General features: G+C 43.8%; 1 protein-coding gene across 1 annotated transcript; it reads right to left on the reverse strand.

The window, feature by feature from the left end:
- Nucleotides 1-709: 709 nt before the first annotated feature.
- On the reverse strand, nt 710-8,532 carry CCKAR (cholecystokinin A receptor). The gene is made up of 5 exons (XM_061191296.1): nt 8,409-8,532; nt 7,480-7,731; nt 4,103-4,364; nt 2,170-2,297; nt 710-1,242 (listed from the first exon to the last, which is right to left on the reverse strand). Exons 1-5 carry the CDS (start codon nt 8,515-8,517, stop codon nt 710-712), a joined length of 1,284 nt encoding a protein of 427 aa, XP_061047279.1. The 5' UTR covers nt 8,518-8,532.
- Between the last annotated feature and the right edge of the window lie 15,343 nt (nt 8,533-23,875).

Here is a 23,875-nt window from a genome sequence, read left to right on the forward strand (position 1 = left end):
GCTACTTGCCACATACTCTTTTCTTTTCAGAAATGTAAGTTCCAAATTCCATCGTTTAGACAACTTTCCATATGCTGTTCTGATGACGACATAAACTTATGTCTCTGAATGCCCCTGACCGACCTCAAGGAGAACAAGTCAGGCTGTTCTTTTACTACAGAAAACGGCCGGAAGAGGGTTTGCTTTGTGTTCCCATTTGTGGTCATGATGAGGTGGGTGGCTACAGAATGTACGTGAAAGAGTGATGGACTCCCCAGGGGCAAAGTAGCCCCCCAAATTTTGCATCAGCGGAAGCAGCAGTGCACAGAAGGGTGTCCCTATGGGGAGTGAGAGCCCACTTAAAGCCCCACTTCTAAAGCTCAGTAGGGTCCGCGTCCCAGTTTGAACACGTGCTTGGCAATTACATGTGCAGGAGGAGTCTTGTTGGACTCCTGTGACTGGCCTGCTGAGGTTTTTCTAATGGTGACTGGTATGGAAACTGCCTGCCTGGAGCTGCCTGGAAGCCCAGTCCCGGCCCCGCCCTAGTAGCGTTCCCCTGGCACCCGGATGAAGGATGCCAAGCAGACAAGGAATAGTTCCCACTGGGGATGGCGCCTTCCTTCTCCTTCACTTCCTGCCTCCTCTTCCTCCTGCTTTCTTCTTTTCCTCCTTCTCTGCTGCCCGCCTCGGTCCCCGCTCCATCCTTTGGCGCTGGCGGCCAGGGCACAGCTCACGGGGGCGGGGCAGAGGCGCTCGCGTGGCTGTACGAGCACCTGGACAGAGAGGCCCGGGTGGTCCTGCTCTCCACCTCCTCCCCCGCCTCCCCTCTCACTCCTGGGGGCCCAGAGCTGGGGCAGCAGGGGAACGTGGCCATGAAGCCGAGGCGGAACCGCTGGTTCATGAAGCAGTAGATGATGGGGTTGACGCAGGAGGAGGTGTAGGAGAGCAGGAGGATGAAGGAGATGGGGGTCCCGGAGAGGCGGCGCTCGGCAGAGGCGGTGTCAAAGGCCCGCCAGGCGTTGGCGCTGAAGATGGGCATCCAGCAGAGGAAGAAGAGAACCACGATGACCATGAGCATGCGGATCACCCGCTTCTTGGCCATCAGGTTGGCGGCGGGGCTGCTGCTCCTGATGCGGCTGAGCCTGCCGCTGCTGCTGGTGGACAGCTGCTGCAGCTCCAGCTTCCCTGGGGGCTTGGACCTCTGCAGGTAGCACCCATCGCTGTCCTCGTATCTGCCGCCGCTGCCGGGGCTCGGTTTCCTTTCTGGGTGGGCAAGGGACATCACTTATTTTTCGGGATGGGTCATGCCAGACAGAAGGCATGGAACCCCTGCCCCCTGCATCAAGGGGCTAAACCACACTTGAACTGTATTATTGGCGACCTTGGGCCTGCCCTGACATGGGTGGGTATTGTTTACACTAGTCCTTTCCTTCAAATGAAAAGCTACTTTAAACTACTAAAATAATGGATAGTATCTGATGTACATAATTTATAATAGTAAAATAATATTTTACATATGTAGATTATAAGGATAAAAAACTGTTAAAGAATGAATAGGCACACTCGTCTTCCAGCTCCTCGGGGAAGTTTCCTGCTTGCTTGGGAAGCCTCCAGACTGCTTTTACTGTGAGGACGCTGCATAATGAGCAAAAACCAAAGAAGACCTGAGAAGACCTTGAAGTTGTGTAAGTGGTAAAGAGCTGAGTAAAGGGGTGGAGTGAGAAGGGGGGGGCGAGTGATACCAACAAAGGGGTCGGGTTTCTCTGACGAGTGGACTATAATGAAAGGGGGGGGACGGGAGGCTCTGTGGCAGCTGCAACAAGAGTGAAGGGGAGGAGAGAGGGTGGTGCCTGGAATTACAGTTTGCTTTGGTTGCAGAAGGGGGTCCATTTGAATGCAACAGCACAGAGAGCCTGGGACCCATGGGCCCTCAGCTTGTAATTGGGCGATGTGTGTATTATGTCATCTTATTCCACTCAGCACCCTTTTGAGAGGAATAATTTCTTCATTTTACAGATGAGGAATAGAGACACTGGGTCTCATGACTGTGCCTTATGACACAGAGTCTCCTAAGAAGACTTTTGAAAACCTCTAATATACTCTATACACACTCTGGGTATATCTATTTAAGTTACAGAAAATAAGCTTTTGTAATCTTTTGGCATAAACATACAGCTAAGAGATAGTTACCTCTAGCAGACTTCTTCTGGCTAGCATCGAATTTTATTCCCTGGTAAAGTTCCAGAGAGATTAATCCATATGCCACCATCATCACAATTCCAGGAATAAGAAAGAGGATGAGTAACAGGAAGGTGTGCCTAGTAAAATAAAAAGCAATCCAATAACCAGCATCTCTAGCATTTCAAACTCAGATGGGATGGAATAAGCAGGGTTCATCTCCATTTTAATGAGTCTGAGGAAACACATTAATTACTAGTATTTAATATCTTTGGAAATTCCCCATCTGGAGGGTCAGTCATTAGAAGTTGTTTACTGCTTTTCTTTCAGATAAAGTCTCTTATGAAGGACTAGTTAAATTGGAAAAGTTTGCTGTAAGTCTGTGCCTGAAACTAGTCTACATTTAAAACAAATGAGAGCTTAAAAAAGAAAAAAAAAAAAAAACCAAGCCAATGAGAGTAGGTGAATACCTCGATAAAACAGTTTCTGAAATAATAATAATAATAAGAGCTTACATTCATTGATGACTTATTCAATTTCAATATAGTCTATATATATTACTATGTCTAATTCCCATAATAACTTTTGAGGTAGGTACTATTAACATAATACCCATTTTACAAATGAGGAAACAGACTTAGAGACAGTAAATAATTTGTCCAAAGTTACACAGCTCGTGGCAAAGGTGAGATCTGAACCCGAGCAATATGGTTCTAGAACTCATGATCTTAAGCATCACAATATACCATTTGTTGACTTTATAGCAACAGAATCATCTAATGCATAGGTAGCAATGATGGAAAACCTCCTTGGTTTTGCAAAATAAGCATTCTGGCTGTTCTGACCCATTGGCACAGTGGCAAGCTCATTCTAGTGCCTGACAGACCAGAGCTATGCTTTCTCTAAACATGTTCGATTCCTGAAGAATTGCAGCCTCCTTCTTTATGAGTCTGGCCCCTAAATCACTTTTGCAGTCTGGCATGTGTAAGGTTACGCGATTAGGCCATAAAATTGTCAGAGGCTCACGGTGGCTGAGCCATTTCTCATTTCAATTGGACATGTTTTGATAAGAGTTCTTTTCGAGTCTTGGAAAAGTCCCTCATTTGCAACATAACTCTTTTTGTGTGTACGTGTTACTTGGTTGAAATGAAAAAAAGGAAGGCAAAGAAAGCAGAGATTATCTCAGTTTTGAGCCATTTTTGAACGTCTAGCTCCCTGTTTCTAAAACATGCTGGGAACTGGTAAACATAATGTCCTGCATTTGTGTAGCCTTTTTAAAGATATTTAATGACATTTTCATAAACATGCTGTCATTTGAATCTCACATCCATCTAATGAGGTAGATAAAAAAATATCTTTATTCTTAAATCTTTGTGTAGATAAAGAACTTGAACGTCAGGGAGGTTATATGAACTTGTCCAATATCACCCACTAGTAAGCAAAGAAACAGGTACTAGAACCTTGCCTTTTTATTTCCAGTACAGTGTTCCGTGCAAGTACCACAGCTGCAGCCCTAAGAAAAACCACATGGGATTTGGGACTCATCTTCGGCTTTACCTCCAGTTCTTGGAAAATCAGAGCTCTTCCAGAAGCACACTGCACAGTGGTTAAGACCAGATGCTCTCTTATCTCTTCTAGGTTTGGGACCTTGAGCAACTTGCTTAACCTCTCCATGTCTCAGTTTCCTCTGTAAAATGGGGACAATAATAGTACCCACCCTACAGGGTTTTGAAAGGATTAGTTGAATTTATATATATATATATGGCATTTAAAACACAGCACTCTGTTTGCTGTCACTGTTACTCTAGAAAGAGGTTAGAGCGAACCTTCTCGATAAGTCTCCAGGAGACTGATCCCCCAGACACTGGACAATACTTTCCAGTTTTTATTAAAACTGCAAAATTATATCAAGTTGTATTAAACAAATAAACCCATGCAGCCTTACCAGGACTGCTGCATGACATCATTTGGCAGTAGAAAGCGGCACATGTTCGCGGTCTGATTGTTATTTTTGGTAAAAGGCACCAAGTTGCTATAAATCGGGTACGGAGTCATGATGGTAAAGGAGAGGCACCAGGTAGCGGCAATCACCTTCAAAGCGTGGGATTTTGTCTGCCAGACGCGGGACTGTAAGGGTTTGCAAATTGCACCATATCTCTCCAGGGATATGGCTACCAGATTAAAGGTGGAGACACTCACAGAGGTGCCTGGAAAAGGAACAAAGAAGCTGGTTATGCAGGCTCTGAAATCCAAAGTTTATTTGCACAATGAGCTTAAGCATACCTGATCTGCGCAGGTTTGATAGATAGCAGAGGAAAACGCTCAGAGGGTAAGAATATTGTGTATGTATATCTAAAAAAAAATGATTTATTCCCAGCTTTGTTCCCAAAACGATTTGAGGCAGGTAAAGAAATGTGTTTGCAAATACATCTTATTGCCAATTTTTAGATAAGTTTATTGAACTTTGATTACAACCACCTCCTTCCTAGGCTGAAGGCGCTCATTAATTAATAACCAAGTGGATGAAATATGTTCCTATCCCACAGAAGAGGTTTCTGAGTGACCTGTAGAATAGCTTTAGTTTTGAGCATGATCTGCATAGTTAAGTTGACCTTTTAACCCAACATTCTCAAGGACTGTGACCCTGAAAATTCAGTGGGGTCTGAGCTGGGAGCATTAAAACTCTTCCTGAAAATTTCTAGTACAGACCTTTTTTTTAAAGATGTTTTTGATGTGGACCATTTTTAAAGTCTTTATTGAATTTGTTACACTATTGCTTCTGTTTCATGTTTTGGTTTTTTGGCCACAAGGCATGTGGGATCTTAGCTCCCTGACCAGGGATCAAACCCACACCCCCTTCATTGGAAGGTGAAGTCTTAACCACTGGACCGCCAGGGAAGTCCCCAAACTGTTTTTAAGAGTGAAACATTCTAAATTTCAAAATGGAGTGTTGAAAAAATACCTAGTGAAAAAGGAAGAAGGGGAAACTCTCCATATTATAACTAACGTTTTTCTCTGGGTAGAAGGACTAGGGCCTTCTTTCTCATTCTTTTTGCTTTCTGTATTTTGTAAAAGGAACATGCATCATCAGGGAGAAAGACGTCAAAACACCTCATTCAAAAGGATATACTTACGCATAGTCAAAAAAGATTAATTTTCCTTATTTTTTGTATTTTGTGTGTGTACATACTTATTATAATCTCTTATCCCCTTAAAATTCCCTTTAATTCTTCATCCATAAATTCAACTGATTCTTCTCTTATCTCTTACCATGATGGAGGAGTTCTTAGCCTGGGGCCTTTTGTGAAACTATGTATAAAAATATTCTTTTTCTAGGGAGAATATCCATAGTATTCCTGAGAGACTTAAAGGAATCTACCACCCTGAAACCATTCTATAAGAACTTATGTTCTGAGACAGGATTTGCTGTGTTTTATAGGGATTTACTCTAAGGAGTTGAAGACATTTGAATTAGAGAGTACAGCCCCAAACTCCTCAGAGTCAAGTCTATACAATGGGTCCACTGTAATTATAAACCCACCAACAGGCAAGCACTCTTTTTTTTGGTTATGTATTAGGAGTTTAATGAGTGTTAACTATTAGAAACAGTATTGAGGAGAGCATAAAATTAAGGGAAGAATTGAAATCACTGGAATCAGAAATCCAACAAAACCATTATGGTATTGCAAACACTTTCAGAATTATCTTGCTTTTCATTTTCTAGAACAGTCTGTCCTAGAAATTTTCAGGAAGAGTTTTAAGGCTCCTAGCTCAGACCCCAGCTATTTTAAAACATTTTTGGTTGAGGTGAAATTTACATAACATAAACTTAATCATTTTAAAGTGAACAGTTCTGTGGCATTTAGGACATTCACAATGTTGTGCAACTACACAAGCACTCTTTTTAAATCTCCTTCCACAAACCCTGGTTAAGATTATTAAATATTATCATAAGATATATACAGACAGGTCTTGAAAGCCTAAAGCACTATGAGATGTTGGTTATTATTATTGCATCATTGTTTAACAATGATCCTTTTCATTTGTGAGTCCATTTTTCTTTTCAGAGGACTGGACCCAGATTGACACTTTCTTGGTTATTTGTCCGTGTCACGCAGATCAGTTATTCATCATCATTTTGTCACTGCTGGATCCTGCTTCTTCAATTGGGAGAAATAAAGGCTTTTAAAGCTTTCCGGTCATTGAAGGCTGCCCTAGCCCAACTCAGCTCTGCATATTTTGCCCAGCTTAGGTCAGAACAAACAACAACTCCTTCGTCATTCCCTGCCTTTCCTCCTCCTCTCCCAACTAATTCTCAGAATGGGCAAGGGACAAAGCATTTTGGCAGACAGAGGGGACAAAGAGACATGTTTTGTTTCAGCCTTAGAAGAGCCACAGCAGTTGGCAAAGAGATGCCACGTACTCACCACTGTGGTGGCTACCGATCTGGGTTCAATTCAGCTCTGTAGCTTACCACCTGTGTGTCCTTGGGCACATTATTAACCTCTCTGTGCCTCTGTTCCCTCCTCAGTGAAACAGGGAAGGATAACTGTATATTCTTTATAGGGTGGTTGGGAGATAAAATATGATCATGGAAGTAAAAACTTAAAGCAATTAGGAGAATATCTGGTGCTCAAAAAAATGCATTCAAAAATATTAGCTCTTGTGATTTTTCTTATCATCACCATCATTTTGATTGGCAAAGGCAGAGAGCTGCATATCTCAGCCAACCAGTGTCAGCTTAGCGACCCACAGGCTCTAGGAGCAAATTCAATTCCTCATCTAGTGGCAGAGGTCTCTCTCTCTCTCTTTCTGTGCCTGAGATGGTCCCAGACCCTGGGAAAACAGTCTGGGAAGTGAATCCTGAGAAGGGAATCTAGAACTCTGATGAAACTGGTTTTCAAATAGCCCCTGTTCCCTAGGAAAGCCAGAGCAACGGCAGAAAGAGCCCTCTTCCAGCACCCTGGCCACCCCAAAAACCATGCCTTGGGTGGGGTAGAGCTCAGAATACAATCAACGACCTCCAGGAAGGAACAGAACAGCTTGCATCTGTCTTACTTTCTAACAGAAGCAAGCAAAACCAACCTCTTCTGTGGCTTCTTACCAACTTATTCCACTTTGAGAAACTGACCCCTAAAACTGGGGACTGACTTCTGGGGAGTTATGAGGACTGACCCCCCACCCCATAAAACCAGCTCCTCTGTCCTTACACCTAGCCCCACACAGCCAGATGTTTTGTTTTGGCTGTTAGGGGTTGGGGAAGGTCTGGGGCTGAGTGGGGTCTGGGGCGAGCTCCAGAAATAGGCACCAGCAGCAACTCACCCATGAAGTAGGTGGTGGTCTTGCAGACAGCGCTCCCAAAGATGAAATCCTTGAGCAGGTTGGGGATGAGGTTGAATGGCATGCAGAAGAGGCAGAGCATGAGGTCACTGACAGCCAGGGAGAGCAGGAAGATGTTGGTGACCGTTCTCATTCTCTTGTTCCGAATCAGCACCGTAATGACCAGCGTGTTTCCCAGCACACTGAGCAGGAATATCAAGGAGTACAAGAGAATCTGCACGGCTGGCTGCCACTCTGCGAGGAGGAACGCGGACGAGGGATGGAGGTTGTGAGAGCAGAGTGTTAAAACCTAGCACGCGCAGCAAACACATTTCCTGCCGATTTTTTTTTTTCAGGGGCGGACATCATTGAACCCAGCTCTCCCTGTACTTACAATATTTTGCAGAAACAAAGTGAGGAGAGCACAGAGTGATTCAGTTGCTTCTAAAAGGTTGGTCTGTTAAAGGATCACTCACTCGGGGAACCACTTTTTCTTAAGAACAAAGCTCCTCTAGTGAATAGCGATTGCTTTCTTTCCTAGCTGCTAAGCATTATTTCGCTATAATCACTTCTTCACACTGATTTCCCCCAAGAAAAGGCGGCAGCTAGATTGTGACAGCACCTTTTCTGTGATGCTTGTAAGTTCAAGCTTTTACACTTGTACTCCCTTCTGGCTCCACTTCAGCTCCTCCTCCCACTGCTTTTGTGCCCCCAAGTCCTGTACATTAATCCCAACTCTCTCCTGGGGAACAATAAAAGCATTGGACTCAATTCTGCTGTTTGATCTCTTATCCAAACTTCTGAACAGATGACTTTATCCAGCCTTGTCTCACGAGGACTTCGTTATATTTTTGCAGTCAGCCTTGCCTTTGCTGATTTCTTCCCCCAACTTAATAGTTTTCTGAATTAAAGTATCAGCCTCTGACACCTACCTTTGGAAGCATGGGGCTGATCCAAGCAGAAAAGCGTCTCGTTTTCGATCCCCAGTTCGCAGGGAGGCGTCATGTTGCTTCCATTCAAGAGAAGGCTGTCCACATCCATCCTTGCTTGCTGCTTTCCACCAAGCGCTGGCGAGCTGATGAACGGCTCACTCTCGGCTCATTCCTCTAATGACCGACTGGAGAGTTTCCCAAATGCAACCTGCCGTGGAGGGGCAGGGGGGTTGGGGGAGTGATTGCCAGGTGTGGGCTTCTGAAGCCATTCTTAAAGGCGACTGGAGTTCCACACACTCAGGCCAGCTGGGCAAGCATTTGCACTCCTGTCTTGGAAAGAGCAGCTGATGCAAGCCAAGCCCGCTCCACCTTCCAGGCCCACCCCATTCCTGGGCCAGCCATGGGGCCCTGAGCACGGACAGCCTGATTGTAAGTTAACCCTTCCTGGAGTGTCGCTGCTTTTCCACACACATGCACACAGGTGTGGACACACACATACATGGACACATTACCTCTCTTCTCTGTATAGGAACCTGTCACCGTCCCAGACCTAGTAAGAATAAAGCCCCAGCTGGCCAAACCTGTCACCATCGCAGACCTAGGCAGAATAAAGCCCAGACTGGCCGTGTGAGACAGGAACAATTAACACAGTAACAGATACCATAATGCAGAGCATCAGGACCAAAGGACACGGAGGGACTGTTTCTACCTCCTTATATAAAAGCAGTTAGTGCCTTTTTAGCTTTGGACCCATGCCCAGCAATGTGTGTGGATATAACTGCCGGTTGTTAAGTTCTTACCAACCACAGGGTTATTTCTCTGCCCTTGGAAACTGAAAGAAGGGGGGTACTTTGACTATAGGTGCCTGGATTCTTATTACAGAAACACTTTAGTAAGATTTTCCATTCGTTCATTTATTCACTCGTCCATTCATTCAGCACATGTTCATTGGGAGTCAACCGTTTGCCAGGTACTTTTCTAAACACATAAGCAGATAATGAATAAGATTATTTCAGATGTGTAAAGCACCACAGAGGAAGTCAAGCAGGAAGGCGTAATGGAGAGGGATGGATGGGGGGTGCTAATTTAGGCAGGGAGGTCAGGAAGGGCCTCCCGCAGGAGGCGGCTATGATCAGAAAGCTAGATGACAAGGCGGAGGACAGCTTATGCCGATCTGGAGAGGGCTGCTTCTAGGCAGGAGGAGCAGTCTTCTTGGCAGCGGTCACAGCAAGAGCGAAGGCCCTGAGGTGGGAATGAACTTGACCTGTTTGAGTTCAGTTAGAAGTAGGAATGAGGTGGGAGGTTAGGATAGAGAGGGGGACCTGGCCGGGAGCTCTGGGTTTTCTGTGAGGCTTTGTGGTGCTGGAAAACTCCTCCAGCCCTATCGTACACATGCTCTCCTCAGTTGAGACCTTTGGGACAGCAGGTGACAGCAGAGGGCCCTGTGTTTCTCACATGTTGCTTGGCCCAGCTGAGACCTGGTCTAGACGCCTCTGGGACCCCTTGTGTTTTGACAGCAATCTCAGTTGACAGAGCTACGTGTTATATATTTGCTGAATCCCTGCCGGACACAGAACTAATGGACATTTTCACCATCCAGGCTCAGGATGTGGAGCTGGGAAGAGAGTGGTACCTCTTTTCTCTGAAACCATGAACAGCTCACGTTGAGGCACTTAGTCATAAGAACTAGAAATTCGAGGAATGTTGGAGAAGCTAACAGTAATTATTAAGAAGACAAGCTTTGGCATCAGACAGACCCAGGATCAAATCCTGGCTTCACTGGTTACCTGCTGGGAAATACTGGGCAGGTTTCTTAACCTAAGGCTCATTTCCTTCTTCTGTCAAATGGGGACCAAAATGACCTTGTAGATATTTGTTATGGAGATTGATTGCCTCAGGACAGTGCCTGACACAGAAAACGTGTTCAATAAATCACAGATAATAATAACTATTATTTTTAATTTCCTTTTACACACAAGGAAATTGACTCATAGTGGCCATGTGATTTGCTGGCGAGAGCCAGCTGTGGATACCCCCCTCACTGACCGGCAGCCCCATCCTTACTCCTCTTCCTGCAGCACAGAGCTTTCTTCATCGTTCTAGTGTCCTGTAGCCCGTTTGGAGCCAGAACCCGTGTCTCTGCCTGTCATTCATGCCTCGGTTCCTGTTGTCTGAATCTTCTCAGTCTGCAGACTGATACGGACCCTGCCCCCTAGGAGGGGACCCAGTGCAATACTGTCCTGATTTGGAAAGGGATAAACATTCAGATTTTGAGCACTGAGTATAGCTAAATTTCACTGCACAGCTGTTCCCAGCAGCTGACTGCTTCAGCTGCTTTAAGCGGGCTGATAGCACCGTCCATAAAGGGTGCTTCCTAAGGAGGTTCCTCAGGCCCATCGGCTGCAGCTCCAGCCACGGCAGGGAACCTGCTGCTGAGGGTCCAAGAGCAGAGGAGCAGAGGGCTGGTGTCCACCTGCCCTGAACTGAAATGGAGCCCAATTTGGAGCGTTTCTCCTCCCTTTCTTCCTCCCTTCCTTCCTTCCTTCCTCTCTCCCTCCCTCTCTCCCTCCCTTCTTTCCTTCCTTTCCTTCCTCCCTTCTTTCCTTCCTTCCTTCCTTTCTTCCTTTTATCCTTTCTTCCTCCCTTCCTGCCTTTCTATTCTGTTCTGTTCATCCGTTGGCAGGAAGAAAGGGTGGAGTGCAGGAGAGTGGGTCCTAGAAGTTTTGTAAACTCACAAGGAGTAAGTGTGGCACATTTGAGTGCTGTGCTTTACAAACTTTGGTGCAAATCTGATCACTGGGCTTAGTGGTTAAAAAATGGGGATTCCCAGGCTCCCTTCCCAGGGATTCTGATCCTTCAGCCCCAAGCCTGGGAATCTGCACTTTTATCCAGCATTCCTGGTGATTTGGAGGCCAGTGATCACAGGATTACCTCTCAGGAAGCTCCCTGGAAACTGCTAAGTGTGTGAGAACAGGTGTCAGATGGCGGGAACCTAAGCCTGAACTTCACCCCAGTTGTGAACATGAACAAATTACTTGACTTTTCTGAGTCTCAGCTTGTTCGTCTGTAAAACAGGTATAATATAGCACTACCTCTAAACAAAGCAACACATGGAAAGCACCTCGAAAAATGCCTAGAACATAAGGCTGAACTCTGTTACTATCAGTGGATGAGAGTAATCCTGGGAATGCTCTATTTATCCCCATTATCATGGCCAGGTTAAGGGTTTGTGCCTCCAGTACACCAGCACAGTGCCTGGCATACAGTATGTACTTGGGGAATTGGAATAAATGAGGAGTAAAAAACCAGGAGAGCCAATATTGTATTGCTTATTCTACTCTTCTATATCTCTATTACATCGGTTCTTTTCCTGGCCAGCTCTGGATCAGTCTGACTTTCTGAGTCAGTGTTACCACAGAGTTAAATTAAAAAAGAGAGAATTCCAGCAAGAGACATTAGGGCTTTCAAGGGGAGAGCTGATGCATTTTTCAGGGTGTTAGCCCTTACTTCATTCCTCAGCACACATTTATCGAATGCCTTCTAAGTGCCAGGCAAGGTGCCAGGTGCTGGGGATAAGCCATGAACCAAGTGGATGGAATCCTGCCCTTGGGAAGTTCTCCGTGCACTGTGAGAGGCAGGCGATAAATAGACGGGGCAAAATAAAAGTAGCCTTCTCGCCTCGGAGCCCTACCTTCTGATTGAGCACAGGCCCAGCAGAACTGATAAAAATTTACTAAACTGAGTTGAAATGGTTTAAGTGCCTCCCCTCTCTCCGAGCCACAGAGTTTGGGTGTCTCCTGCAGTCCCCGAAGCCCTGTGGGTACTGAGGACTCTTTTCTGGCAAATGCTTCCCTAGGAAGACAGAACATGAGCAATCCTGATGGGGCCCTGGATAAAGAAATCGGTAGCTGTTCCCCAAACCATTCTCCATCTTAAGAAACAGTTATTCTAAAACACATAAAAGATTTATTTGGATTTTTTTCCTCATTATAACATGAATCATATGCTCATGATTCATGTTATGCAAATTTTTTTAAATAAAGAAAAATAGATAAGTAAAAATATTATACAAATACATTTCAGAGCCCCACATGATTTATCCTCAGAGAAACACAGTCCAGAAGCCAGAGGTAGTTAACAGGTAATGGCATGTTGCAGGATTCCCAGTTCTTAGGGCAGCCTGACATTTCTTCAAATGCTCTTGCCTCCCCTCTGCAATTTTCCCCCTCCCTGCTGCTCAAAATGTCACTCTCTAAATTCTTTATTCCTCATTCTCTTTCCAAACTCACCCAGACTGCTGCCTGCTAGGGTTTTTCTTTTTTCCTCCCTGTAACCATCTCAGATTTCTGGAAGAGCCTGACTGGGACTCCCCTCCCTCCTCACCCTGCACTGGCCACGTATGGGTTCCTCAGGAGGGTAGATGCGCTGAGCCCTGCTGCCCTCAGAGGCTTGTGTGCAACCCCCTCTGAAGTCCTTCTCCCACTGGCTGCCCTTCTTGAGAAATCATATTGGATCCTTTCTGACAAGTGAAAAACCCCTCCTTGCTACAGAGGAGGGCAGACACCATGTCTGTGTCTGATGAGGCTGTCACTTAGCAAGTCATGGCTGAGTTTGGGCAGGTAGCTTTGCCTCGGTCTCCATTTCCTCACCTGTAAAATGGGTTAACAGAGGTAACACCTACCTCAGAGGGCTGCTGGGATATTACATGTCACAGTGTGTGTAAAGCACACAGCAGAGTGTTTGGCATGTCATAAGGGCTCAGTAAATAACAATAATGATAGCAATATTAATAGTAACAATAATAATAGTATACCATGTTTCATATTGATAGGAACATTAAAATCGTCCTTAATACCACTGCCTCAAGATAGACGTTTATTTGTTTGCTTGTTTTTAAACATCTTTATTGGATTATAATTGCTTTACAATGGTGTGTTAGTTTCTGCTTTATAACAAAGTGAATCAGTTTTACATATACATATGTCCCCATATCTCTTCCCTCTTGCATCTCCCTCCCTCCCACCCTCCCTATCCCACCCCTCTAGGTGGTCACAAAGCACCGAGCTGATCTCCCTGTGCTATGTGGCTGCTTCCCACATCTGAGAGAGTGGCATGGACATATATACACTACCAAAGATAGACATTTGTTAAAGACTTGGTAGCTATCCTTCCAGCCTTTACCTCTAAACGCAGTTTTTAAAAAGCAAATTTGAACTCCAACTTTATATACAGTATTCATCCTACTTACCACTTTTTGAAAATGTATTTTTAAGATAGAATTTTCTCTCAAAATGAGAAATATGGCTTTTGTAGGGTTCTGGAAAATGTATTTTTTTTTTTTAAATTTAGACAAGAAAGTTAAAAAAAAATTACAACTCCATCACCCAGAGAATTTGAAAAGTTTTACACATATACTATTTTGTATATTCATTATTTTCACTTAGTATTTTTTCATCATCCTGTTTTGGTACTTCTCTATGGTATTATTTTTAGGGATGGCTGTTATTTCATTAAGAATACGTACTCCAAATGACTAAAGTATTTCCATACAGTTGGGTACTTAGTTATTATTTGTAGCCTTCTGCTTTTATAAGTGACACTGTAGTGAACACTTGTGCATATATATATTTTGAGGCATTTGAGGTACATTGGCAACCTCGGGGCTGCCATCAGCACCACTCCAAAGGCAGCGCTTACGTTGAATGCACTGTCACTGCCACTTCTTAGAGCTGCCAATGAACGACGCCTGGCACTGGTGGCCTGAGGCCTGGGCAAATAGCTTTCTAAAGGATCAGACTTGTTTATAAGGCTGCTGTTTATTAGTACTGGTTTATTATCCTTTTATCAACGTTTGATATTATGAGTTCACATTTTCATTTTGCTAATTTAATCATTGAAAAAAGCACCTCGTGGTTGCTTTAATTTGCACTTTTTCTTTTAATTGAAGTATAGTTGATTTACAATACTACATTAATTTCAGGTGTACTACATAGTGAGGCAATATTTTCATAGATTATAATCCCTTTATACTTATTTTAAAATATTGGTTATATGCCCTGTGTTGTACATTACATCTTTGTATCATATTTATTTTCTACCTAGTAGTTTGTACCTCTTAATCCCCTACCCCTATCTTGCTCCTCCCCCTATCCTTTTCCCCTCTGGTAACCACTAGTTTGTTCTCTGTATCTGTGAGTCTGTTTCTGTTTTGTTATCTTCATTCGTTTGTTTTATTTTTTCAGATACCACATGTAAGTGAAAACCTGCAGTGTTTGTCTTTGTCTGACTTATTTCACTTAGCATAATGCCCTCCAGGTCCATCCATGTTGTTGTAAATGGCAAAATTTCATTCTTTTTTATGGCTGAGTACTATAGTTTGCATGTCTTTTATTACCAAAGATGCTCCATATTTTCCATGGGTTTGTTTACTAGTTGTATTTCTTCTGTCACTTATGTAAACCCAGGATAAGCCGGAGCATTTTTTATGAATTGTTTACGTGCTTTGTCCATTTCTTTGTTCAATCACCAAATATTTATTGAACACCTAGTACATGGCAGGAACTGATGTAGGTACTGTTCACAGCAGTGAATAAAACAAAGTCCCTCCCTTTACTGAGCTCCCATCCTTGTGAGGGACGCACAATAAACATAGAAATAAATAGAGCACATAATATCAGATAGTGATAAGTGCTATGCAGGGAAACAAAGCCAGATTAGGGGATGAATAGTGATGGGTGACCAGAGAAGGCCTTGCTGAGGAGGTGACATTTGAGCAGAGATCAAAATGAATTGAGGGAATGAGTCTCATGACTATCTGGGAAGAGAACATTCCAGACGGGGTATTATTTGTCATCATAAAATGTTTTTCTCATCACTTGACAGGAATCCTACCTAAAGAGATGACAGTGATATTTAATTTACAATTTACTGTCATAAACTGCTGTGTGTAGCACAGACTGCTTCCCTTCCCCCCCCCTTCTTATATAGTAATCGAAGCCCCAAGTTTTAATTGGGTGCGTGGCTGCCTAGAATTAATGTTATATATTTCCATTCTCCTTTGCAGCTAGATGTGGCTGTATGCCAAGGTCTGGCCAATGAGAAGTGGGCAGAAATGAATATACAGCTCCTGAGAAGTATCTTTACAGAGAAGGAGCATACCATTTTCTTTCTTTTTTATCCTTCCTCTGACTAGAATGAAGATGTGAGCACCGGGGCTGGAGTAGCCATCTTGTACCCCGAGGTGGGTGCCAAGAATTGAATGCAGCAGAAACCTGGATACTAATAGAAACCTAGATTCCTGATGGTCTTAAAATTTATATACTAGCCAGACCTGGACAGCTTACCTCCCGACTTCATTTATGTGAGAAAGAAAAATAAATTTATTTTATTAAGCCAGTGTTATTTTGGGTTTTCTGCCACTTGCAACCTAATCCTAACTGAAACAGTGTGAACTAGAGTCTGCATATTTAATTTCTGATCTAGTCTCACACGATTCCTCAGTTGCACTCAGGATGCATCATGGTAGCGGTCACCTCAGCGACTGGGCTTGCCAGCATGTCTGACTCCTTCCCACCTAATCAGGGTTTACCATTCTTCAGGGCCCAACTTCATCCCATCTCCAAGCAGCCTTCTCCAGTTTACAGCCCTCATGGCTCTGCCTTTTCTTTTAACTGCCACAGCCTTTCCCACTGATCCCACCCATTGGGACTTAATCAAATTGCACTATTCTTTCTCAGGTTGAAGATAAATTTCTGTCCCATTATTTCACATCTCTCCATCTCCACTGCTCTACCCCAGTCCACGTGACCCGTAACTGATGTTCCTACTTTCCCTATGACTTCTCCTATCCCTTCTCCACGCAACAACCTGAGCCGTGGTTTCAAAACATAGACCAGAATGTCATTGCCTACCTAAAATGCTCCAGCCCAATCCAGAATGGATGGTCTCTGCCTCCCTCCATGGCTTCATCTTACACTATTCCCCACCCACTCCCCGGCTCTGTGAGTGCAGACACACTTTCTTCTCACTCCTGTGCCACGCTCCTGGTCCACGCTCTTCCCCACAGTGTTTGCCCACATTGTTCTCCTGCCCGGGCTTTTCTACCTGCCTGTTATGTCACCCTCACTTACCCCTACCCACTGATGCCACCTTCACAGGGAATTCTCCCCTGGACCCAGACTAGGACGAGTTTCCCTGTTGGATGTTCATACAGCCCGCAGGACGCTTCTTTCACTTACTATGTACTTACATAGCACTTACTGTCGTTTTGAATGTTCCATTTGTATGAATGTGTGATCATCATCTGTCTCCCCATTAGCCTGAAGCTCTGTGAAGACCAGGGCTGTGTCTGTTTTGCACATCACCATAGTAACTCCCCAGTCGAAGTGTCCAGCACCATTCCTCGTAAAGACTCTAGGAAGTAATAATTATCTATTACTATAATTTCCTTTTGCAGATGAGGAAGATAAGCCACAAAGAGATTGGAAATGCAACATCAGTGTTCAGCCCCAAGTAGGACTGGGGCCAACATCTACGCTTGTTTCATTACACGACTACTAGTATAAATACCACCTAACAATTCTCAGAGTCTTATGGGAAAAGAGACTAACAACTGACTGACTCCCACCCCGTCTCATCCTCAGCACTGTTGTGGATGGGCTGTGAGTCTTTAAGACCCAAGGACATGACTCTCAGAATGGAATTTCACAGTGATGACGGACACTGGGTGAGACACGTGGGGGCAGAGGATCTGGTAACTTGAGAGTCAGCAGGAAGACAGAATTAGCTTAGAACTTTCCCACTCTTTCTTAGGGTCTCCAAGGACCACTCAGAGCAGGACATCAAGGGATGAACATGCCAGGACCCCTGCATGTGTCTTTACTGTGCCATCTCCATGATCTGGCCTCAGTTGGGCTCCACCCTTGATCTTCATGACTCTGAATATCCAGATCCTCATTCATAAAGTACTGATTATAATAGGAAGCTCACAGGGTCCTATGAAGATCCCGTGGGATGGGGTACGTGTGTGAAAGTTCTGTCTGAACTCTAGAGAAATGTGTGAGTGATACAAGCACCATTTACTGAGCATGAACCCTCCTTTGGGTGCTTTATTCTGCCATTTCTATTCCTCACCCAACCTTGTGAGGTGGCTTTAATTATCCCATTTTACCAATGAGGGACTCAGAGTTCCAGGAAATAGACCTGCTGCCCCACCACGGAGCATCCTCCAGTTATGTGTGGGAGTCCTCAAAGCAGAGCTCAAAGGCACCTATACACCATTCTCTTAGCTACCATTCCCTCCTGATGTCTATCATTTTATCTCCCACCCTGGATCTCACCATGGACATGTACTACCCTTGCAGCCACAGGCTATGGAAAAGACACTGTCTCCATATATTCCCATAGTGGCCAGTCCTTGGGCAGAGGTGGGGACCGAGCATCCAAATGGCTATTTGGGCCAGAACCTCAGAAAGCCTCCTGTGAAAAGTGTTCCAGCAGCCCCAGTCCCCGAATCCCATCCAAAGGCCACCCTGACCCCCCATCTCCCCATCTCCCACTCTCCTGCTCTACTCCACCACCCAAAAGCCTTTCTCCCCCCTGAGTTAAAAGACCACAGCCCCCAGGGACTTGCCTGGTGGTCCAGTGGGTAAGACTCCACGTTCCCAATGCAGGGGGCTGAGGGTCGATCCCTGGTCAGGGAACTAGATCGCGCATGCGTGCCACAACTAAGAGTCTGCGTACTGCAACTAAGAAGTGCTCACGCTGCAACGAAAATCCCGCGTGCCACAACTAAGACCCAGCACAGCCAAAATAAATAAATAAATATTAAAAACAATGAAGTCAGTCCCAAGGTTGTTTTGTTTTGTTTTGTTTTGTTTTAAAAAAAAAAGGACCACAGCCTCCAGAGATATCAGTGGCTGTGAAGAGCTGGATGTGCCTCCTGGGTGGTGGAAGGTCTGTGTCCCAACTCTGCCAGCCAAATGTCCTATTCCATTATTATTATCATCATTCAGTAAGATGTTCCAGTTACGCCAAGACAAGGCTGCTGCACATCATTAGGTCACTAAAAACTCCAGGTTCACATGGCTCAGAGGTGTGCGGAGCCATCAACACTGCTCTTACAGGAACCTCTTAGAGAGTTGTGCCTGCTGGCATCTGATCCAGCCACATGTCCACTTGCTATCTGGGGACTGGAACAGCTACTGAATCCATTAACTGGACTAAAAATGAAAGCAGTTGGAAGCACAAGTGGCTTGAAATGTTTAAGCACCATAATGCTGATCTGGCTTCATTACTGCCAAAAGTAGGGTCAGAACAGAACTATTGATGTCAGCCCCCTTCGTAGCCCAATACATTAAAGGAGAAATGTCAGATTTAAGGATTAAAAAATATGATTTCTATGCCTGTCAATAATAAAAGCTTGGATTTGAAATTCGGTTATCTTAGAACGGTACTAACAGGTCACAGGGTACTTACAGCACCTAAGCGCCCAGGCTCAGAGCTTATAATTCACCTTCCTTCCAGCTCCACGAGGTGGAGGCGGGAGCGGGTCCGGGCTCCTTGAGGGCAGGGCCCTGTCGGCCACTTTTGCTGCAATTTTATCTCCAGCTGTTCCTGCAATATCTAGTGCATTGTAAGCATTCACTAAATGTTTGCTGGGTAAATGCAGGAACAGATGGGAGGACTGATGTCATTGAATGTCATTTTATCATTCTTATAGACAGAAGAAAATTTTGGAGTCTGAAACTGTGAGATTTTCCAGACTGGATGGGATCATCTTCCTTATTTTACTTGTGATATAACTGTTTAGAGAACTCAAGTCTCTTGAATGAAGGACTTTTTCGAAGCCATTAATAATATAGCAGCAACAATGAAAGTAATAATAATACCTAACATTGATTGACTTCTGTTTCATGAGCTTTATAAACATTGACTCTTATAATTCTCTTATAACCCCTGAGGGAGGAACTACCATGACCCCCATTTTCTGGAGAGGCTGAGTAACTTTCCCTAAGACCACAACAGAAAAGGAACTTGCTCCACTAGGGCTGTTCATGACTTTCTTTGGGTCATAAATCCTCCTTAGGAATCCGACATTATGAGTTTCCACCTAAGGAAAAATGTGAACTCCTCAAAACATACACTGTCGTGCACAGTTTCAGCAAGTGCGTGAACCTGCCAAAATCTATTCGTAAACCATAGGTTAATAACCGGTGTGACAATATCCTTAGGTTTTGGAATAATACACACCTGGTTTCTTTCTCTTTTTTAAAAGTAATAATTGTTAATTAAGAACTAATACTGGGAACTTCCCTCGTGGCGCAGTGGTTAAGAATCCGCCTGCCAATGCAGGGGACACGGGTTCGAGCCCTGGTCCGGGAAGATCCCACATGCCGTGGAACAACTAAGCCCGTGCGCCACAACTACTGAGCCTGCACTCTAGAGCCCGCGACGCACAACTACTGAGGCCACGTGCCACAACTACTGAAGCCCGCACACCTAGAGCCCGTGCTCTGCAACAAGAGAAGCCACCGCAATGAGAAGCCCACGCAGCGCAGTGAAGAGTAGCCCTCGCTTGCAGCAACTAGAGAAAGCCCACGCACAGCAAAGAAGACCCAACGCAGCCAAAAAAAAAAAAGAAAACAAAACTAATACTGAAGTACATGTTCTTTAGTGAAAATCCAAACATTAGAGGTAATATCTAAATTCCCTTTGACCAGTTAACTCCAGGACCCTTCTTAGAAGCAACAATTCTTATCAGTTCACTTTATATCCATTTTCTATACATTAAATACCTATCTATGTACCCATGGAAATTACTTGGTATGGTTGCATGTTACTGGGGAGTTTACAAAAATGATATTGTATTGCATCTTTTTTCCTGCAACTTGCTTTTTTTCACTTAAGAATCAGAGTTTTTCAGCCTATATAGATCTGCCGTATCCTTTAAGTGACTGCATAGTACTCCACAGTGTGGACACATTACACTATTACCATTTTCTTATTAAGTGACTTTAGATTGTTTCTAGATTTTTGCTCTTGCAGACAAAGCCACGGTGAACACTTTCATACATACTTCTCAAGCATGTGAGCAGGAGTTTGTCTTGAAGAACACCAAAAGTCTGGGATTGCTGGGTCATAGAATATGTGCATTTTTAAAATATAAACAAAACCACCAAATTTCCCTGGAAAATGGTGCTGCCAATTTGTACCCTCTCCAACAATGTACACAATCCATTATTTATCCACATTCAACCATTACTTTTACCAATCAGTCCAGCTTTCCCTAATCTGATAGGGGAAAAAAGGTATTTTGTTTTATTTTGCATTTTTGATTACTAGTGATGTTGAACATCTTTTTGTATTCTACTGATCGTTTGTATTTTTTCTTTTATGAATGACCTGCTCATTTCTTTTGCTCATTTTTCCATGCATTTTCGTCTTGACATTGATTTATGAGCTCTCTCTCATATTCTGATACTAAACATTTATTAACTAATGTTACAAATATTTTCTCTCCCTCTATTTCTTGTGCTTGTAATTTACACACCTGGATTAAAATCCCGGCACTAACACTGACTTCTGGATGACTTGAATAAATACTTACTCCTATGAGCCTGAGAGTCCTCATCTGTGAAATAGAAGTAGCATTTACCTTTAGGGTTGTTGTTAGGATTAAATGAGATAATGACTATAAAATGCTTGACTCAGTACCTGGCACAGAATAAGTGCTCAAAGGTAATTAGTGTTATTATTATTATTCATTGCTAATCTTTAAAAGATTCCCCCAAGTTTGAGCTAAGATAATGCCTACCTTCAACTTTTACCCAGTGGTTTCAGACCTACAGGAAAACAAAAATGAAAGTTTGAAAGATCTTTTAGGATGCATGGTAGAAAAAACACATCACATCTGACTTTAGTTTATAACTTCTATTATAGCTCTGTTTTATTTTCACTTCCAGCCAATGTTGAAGAAATCAAATTGTTAACACAGCAAAGGAAAGCCTGAACAGAAGTAAAAATTGAAAAAAATGTTTCAAGCAAATTTATAAAAACATTTTTCATAACAGCTTGGAAAGATGCACAGATGTCCTGTCTTCTTCCTGCTATAACATTACCTACAACATCATTTTTCTTAAAACCACCCATTTGTTCCTAAAGATCAAACAGCTCCTTCTGAATCTGAATAATCGTAAGACTTTTTGTATAACTTTGCTCTACAGGTCACAGACCGTCTCATGAACTTGATTCCCCCGTAAGCTTCTAGAATAGGTAAGACAGGAAGAACTCTGCCCCTCCAAACTTCCACATAAGGAAACAGAGGCTCTGAGGCAAAGTCATCTCTGACTTTCCCAGTCTGACTTGGAGTCCCCTCCTAGGCACCTCCATCCCACCATGTACCTACCTCTATCAAACCACCTTCAAGTCAGGTATATATGTCTTGGTTTCCTTCACTAAGTGAGTTCCTTGTGAGCAGAAACTCTACCTTCTGTCTGTGCATCCTTAATCCTGCCTAGCATGAATGCATAGATGGATGGATGAACAGATGGATGAATTGATGGATGGATGAATGTATGTCATACCTGCTAAAAAGTGGTACCCAGGTCTCCATAAGCCATACAGAGCATTTCTTTTTTAGATGTATTAACAAAATTTTTTAACGTCTTAAATGATCATACAGTACAGTAGACTTTGGGGGGAGTGTGTATATAGAGTTCTATGAATTTTAGGACATGTATAGATTCACATACTCACTGCCACAATCAAGTGACAGAACTGTTCGATTGCCACTAAAAACTCCCTTGTATCACCCTTTATAGTCACACCCTCCCCAAGCCCTGGCAACCACTGGTCTATTCTCTATCACTAGCATTTTGTCTTTCCAGAATGTTGTATAAATGGAATCATACAGTATGAACCTTTTGATACTCTTTTCTTTCATTCAGTATAATGCATTGGAGGCCCATTCCAGTTGTGTGTATCCATAATTTGTTCTTTTTCTTATGCTGAGAAATACTCCTTTGTGTGGCTGAACCACAGAGCCTTTATCCATTTGCCTTTAGAAGACCATTTAGGTTGCTTCCAGTTTGGGGCAATTATGAGTAAAGCTGCTATGAACACCGAAGTCCAGGTTTTTATGTGAACCTAAGTTTTCATTTCTCTAGAGCAAATTCCCAGGAATGGTATTTGCTGAGTCTTATGGTAAGTGTGTGTTTAACTTTTTAAGAAATTGCCAAACTGTTTTCCAGAGTGACTGTATCAAGCATTCTCACCTTTGTACCATAAAAACTTAAAAAAAAAATAACGCTCCTTTTTTTCCCCTCTCTTGGGGTAGGATCCCTTTCCCAGGCTCCCCTCAACTAATTTCCCCTCCCTGCACCCTTCAGAATGCTGGGTGCCTCCCTGAACTCCAGGGCCAAGGAGGCAGCCGCCACAAGGGACATCGATCGGAAGATGAACCCCCTCAAAGCCTCTCTCTCGTGGGAGAGCACCAAATTCTATCTTTCATCCTTGTTAAAAAGCAGATGGTCAGGATTGGGACACGACGGCCTCTTATCAGGCTTATTTTTCTTAGAACGAACCACATTCATGGTTTTCCCGAGTATGGACTTGGTACAGGAAATAGAAAAACATTGGTGGGCGGGGTAACTGGAGGGACTTAGGGGAAGGTAGAGGGTTCCCAGCGCTGTTTGTCTGTCAACCCTGTTTGTTTGAGGCAGCTTTGCTGACTTACACTCTGACTCTCAGCAATGGGTCAGGGTGACCCACGCCCCACCCCTTCTTTTCCCTATAATCTTCTACAAGTTCTCGCCTCTCGTTTCACCACGATGAACACAGTGCAACTGGTTCCTCGCACTCAACCTTTCATATTGTGTGATTAGCACAGAGACCCAAGCTAGACACTTGTAGATTAAGGGATTATAAAGTCCCAAGGACAATGGCGTCTCACATCATGGCTTCTTTCTACAGGTCTAATCACGTATCCCTCCAAATTTGACACCAAGATGGTGGTAGGGAGGCAGCAGAATCCTGATATCACACAGGCTACAAGATGGAAGAAGGTCCTGCCCCCAAAAACTTTGCAAGAGGCACCACGGCCTCTTAAAATAATCTACGTGTCATATTTCAAGCCTCATGCTCTTTATTTTATCTGTGTTTTTAAACACTGCCTGGCAATGAGATAGGATGATGTCAGACTTCACAGCCACAAATCATGACGTTATGTGAGTTGCTTCATTCTTGACAAACTTCACAAACACAGGGGATGGAAAGAAGAGGCTCTTTTTGTCTTTCTCTCTTTGTGAAATCTCGACACCATGCAGACCCACATTCTTCTAGTGGGCCTTTGGCCATCATGGCAGTGGTGCCATCTGGCAGTGGAGCCCACACTGGCGCTGGTCTCTGTGAAGCCGGAGGGCTACGTGGGCCCAGGGCCTGCTGGTGCTTGCTCGCTGGAGGTGGTGCTT

Source organism: Eubalaena glacialis, chromosome 5 (assembly GCF_028564815.1).
Source record: "Eubalaena glacialis isolate mEubGla1 chromosome 5, mEubGla1.1.hap2.+ XY, whole genome shotgun sequence".
Taxonomy (NCBI): Eukaryota; Metazoa; Chordata; class Mammalia; order Artiodactyla; family Balaenidae; genus Eubalaena; species Eubalaena glacialis.

What these genes read in the sequence shown, in the direction of transcription:
- CCKAR (XM_061191296.1), bottom strand. Translation starts at nt 8,517, where the DNA reads ATGGATGTGGACAGCCTTCTCTTGAATGGAAGCAACATGACGCCTCCC. An exon ending in TCAGCCCCATGCTTCCAAAG is followed by an intron (nt 7,732 to 8,408) that starts GTAGGTGTCAGA and finishes TCCTCCTCGCAG; the next exon opens with AGTGGCAGCCAGCCGTGCAG. An exon ending in GACCACCACCTACTTCATGG is followed by an intron (nt 4,365 to 7,479) that starts GTGAGTTGCTGC and finishes TTCCTTTTCCAG; the next exon opens with GCACCTCTGTGAGTGTCTCC.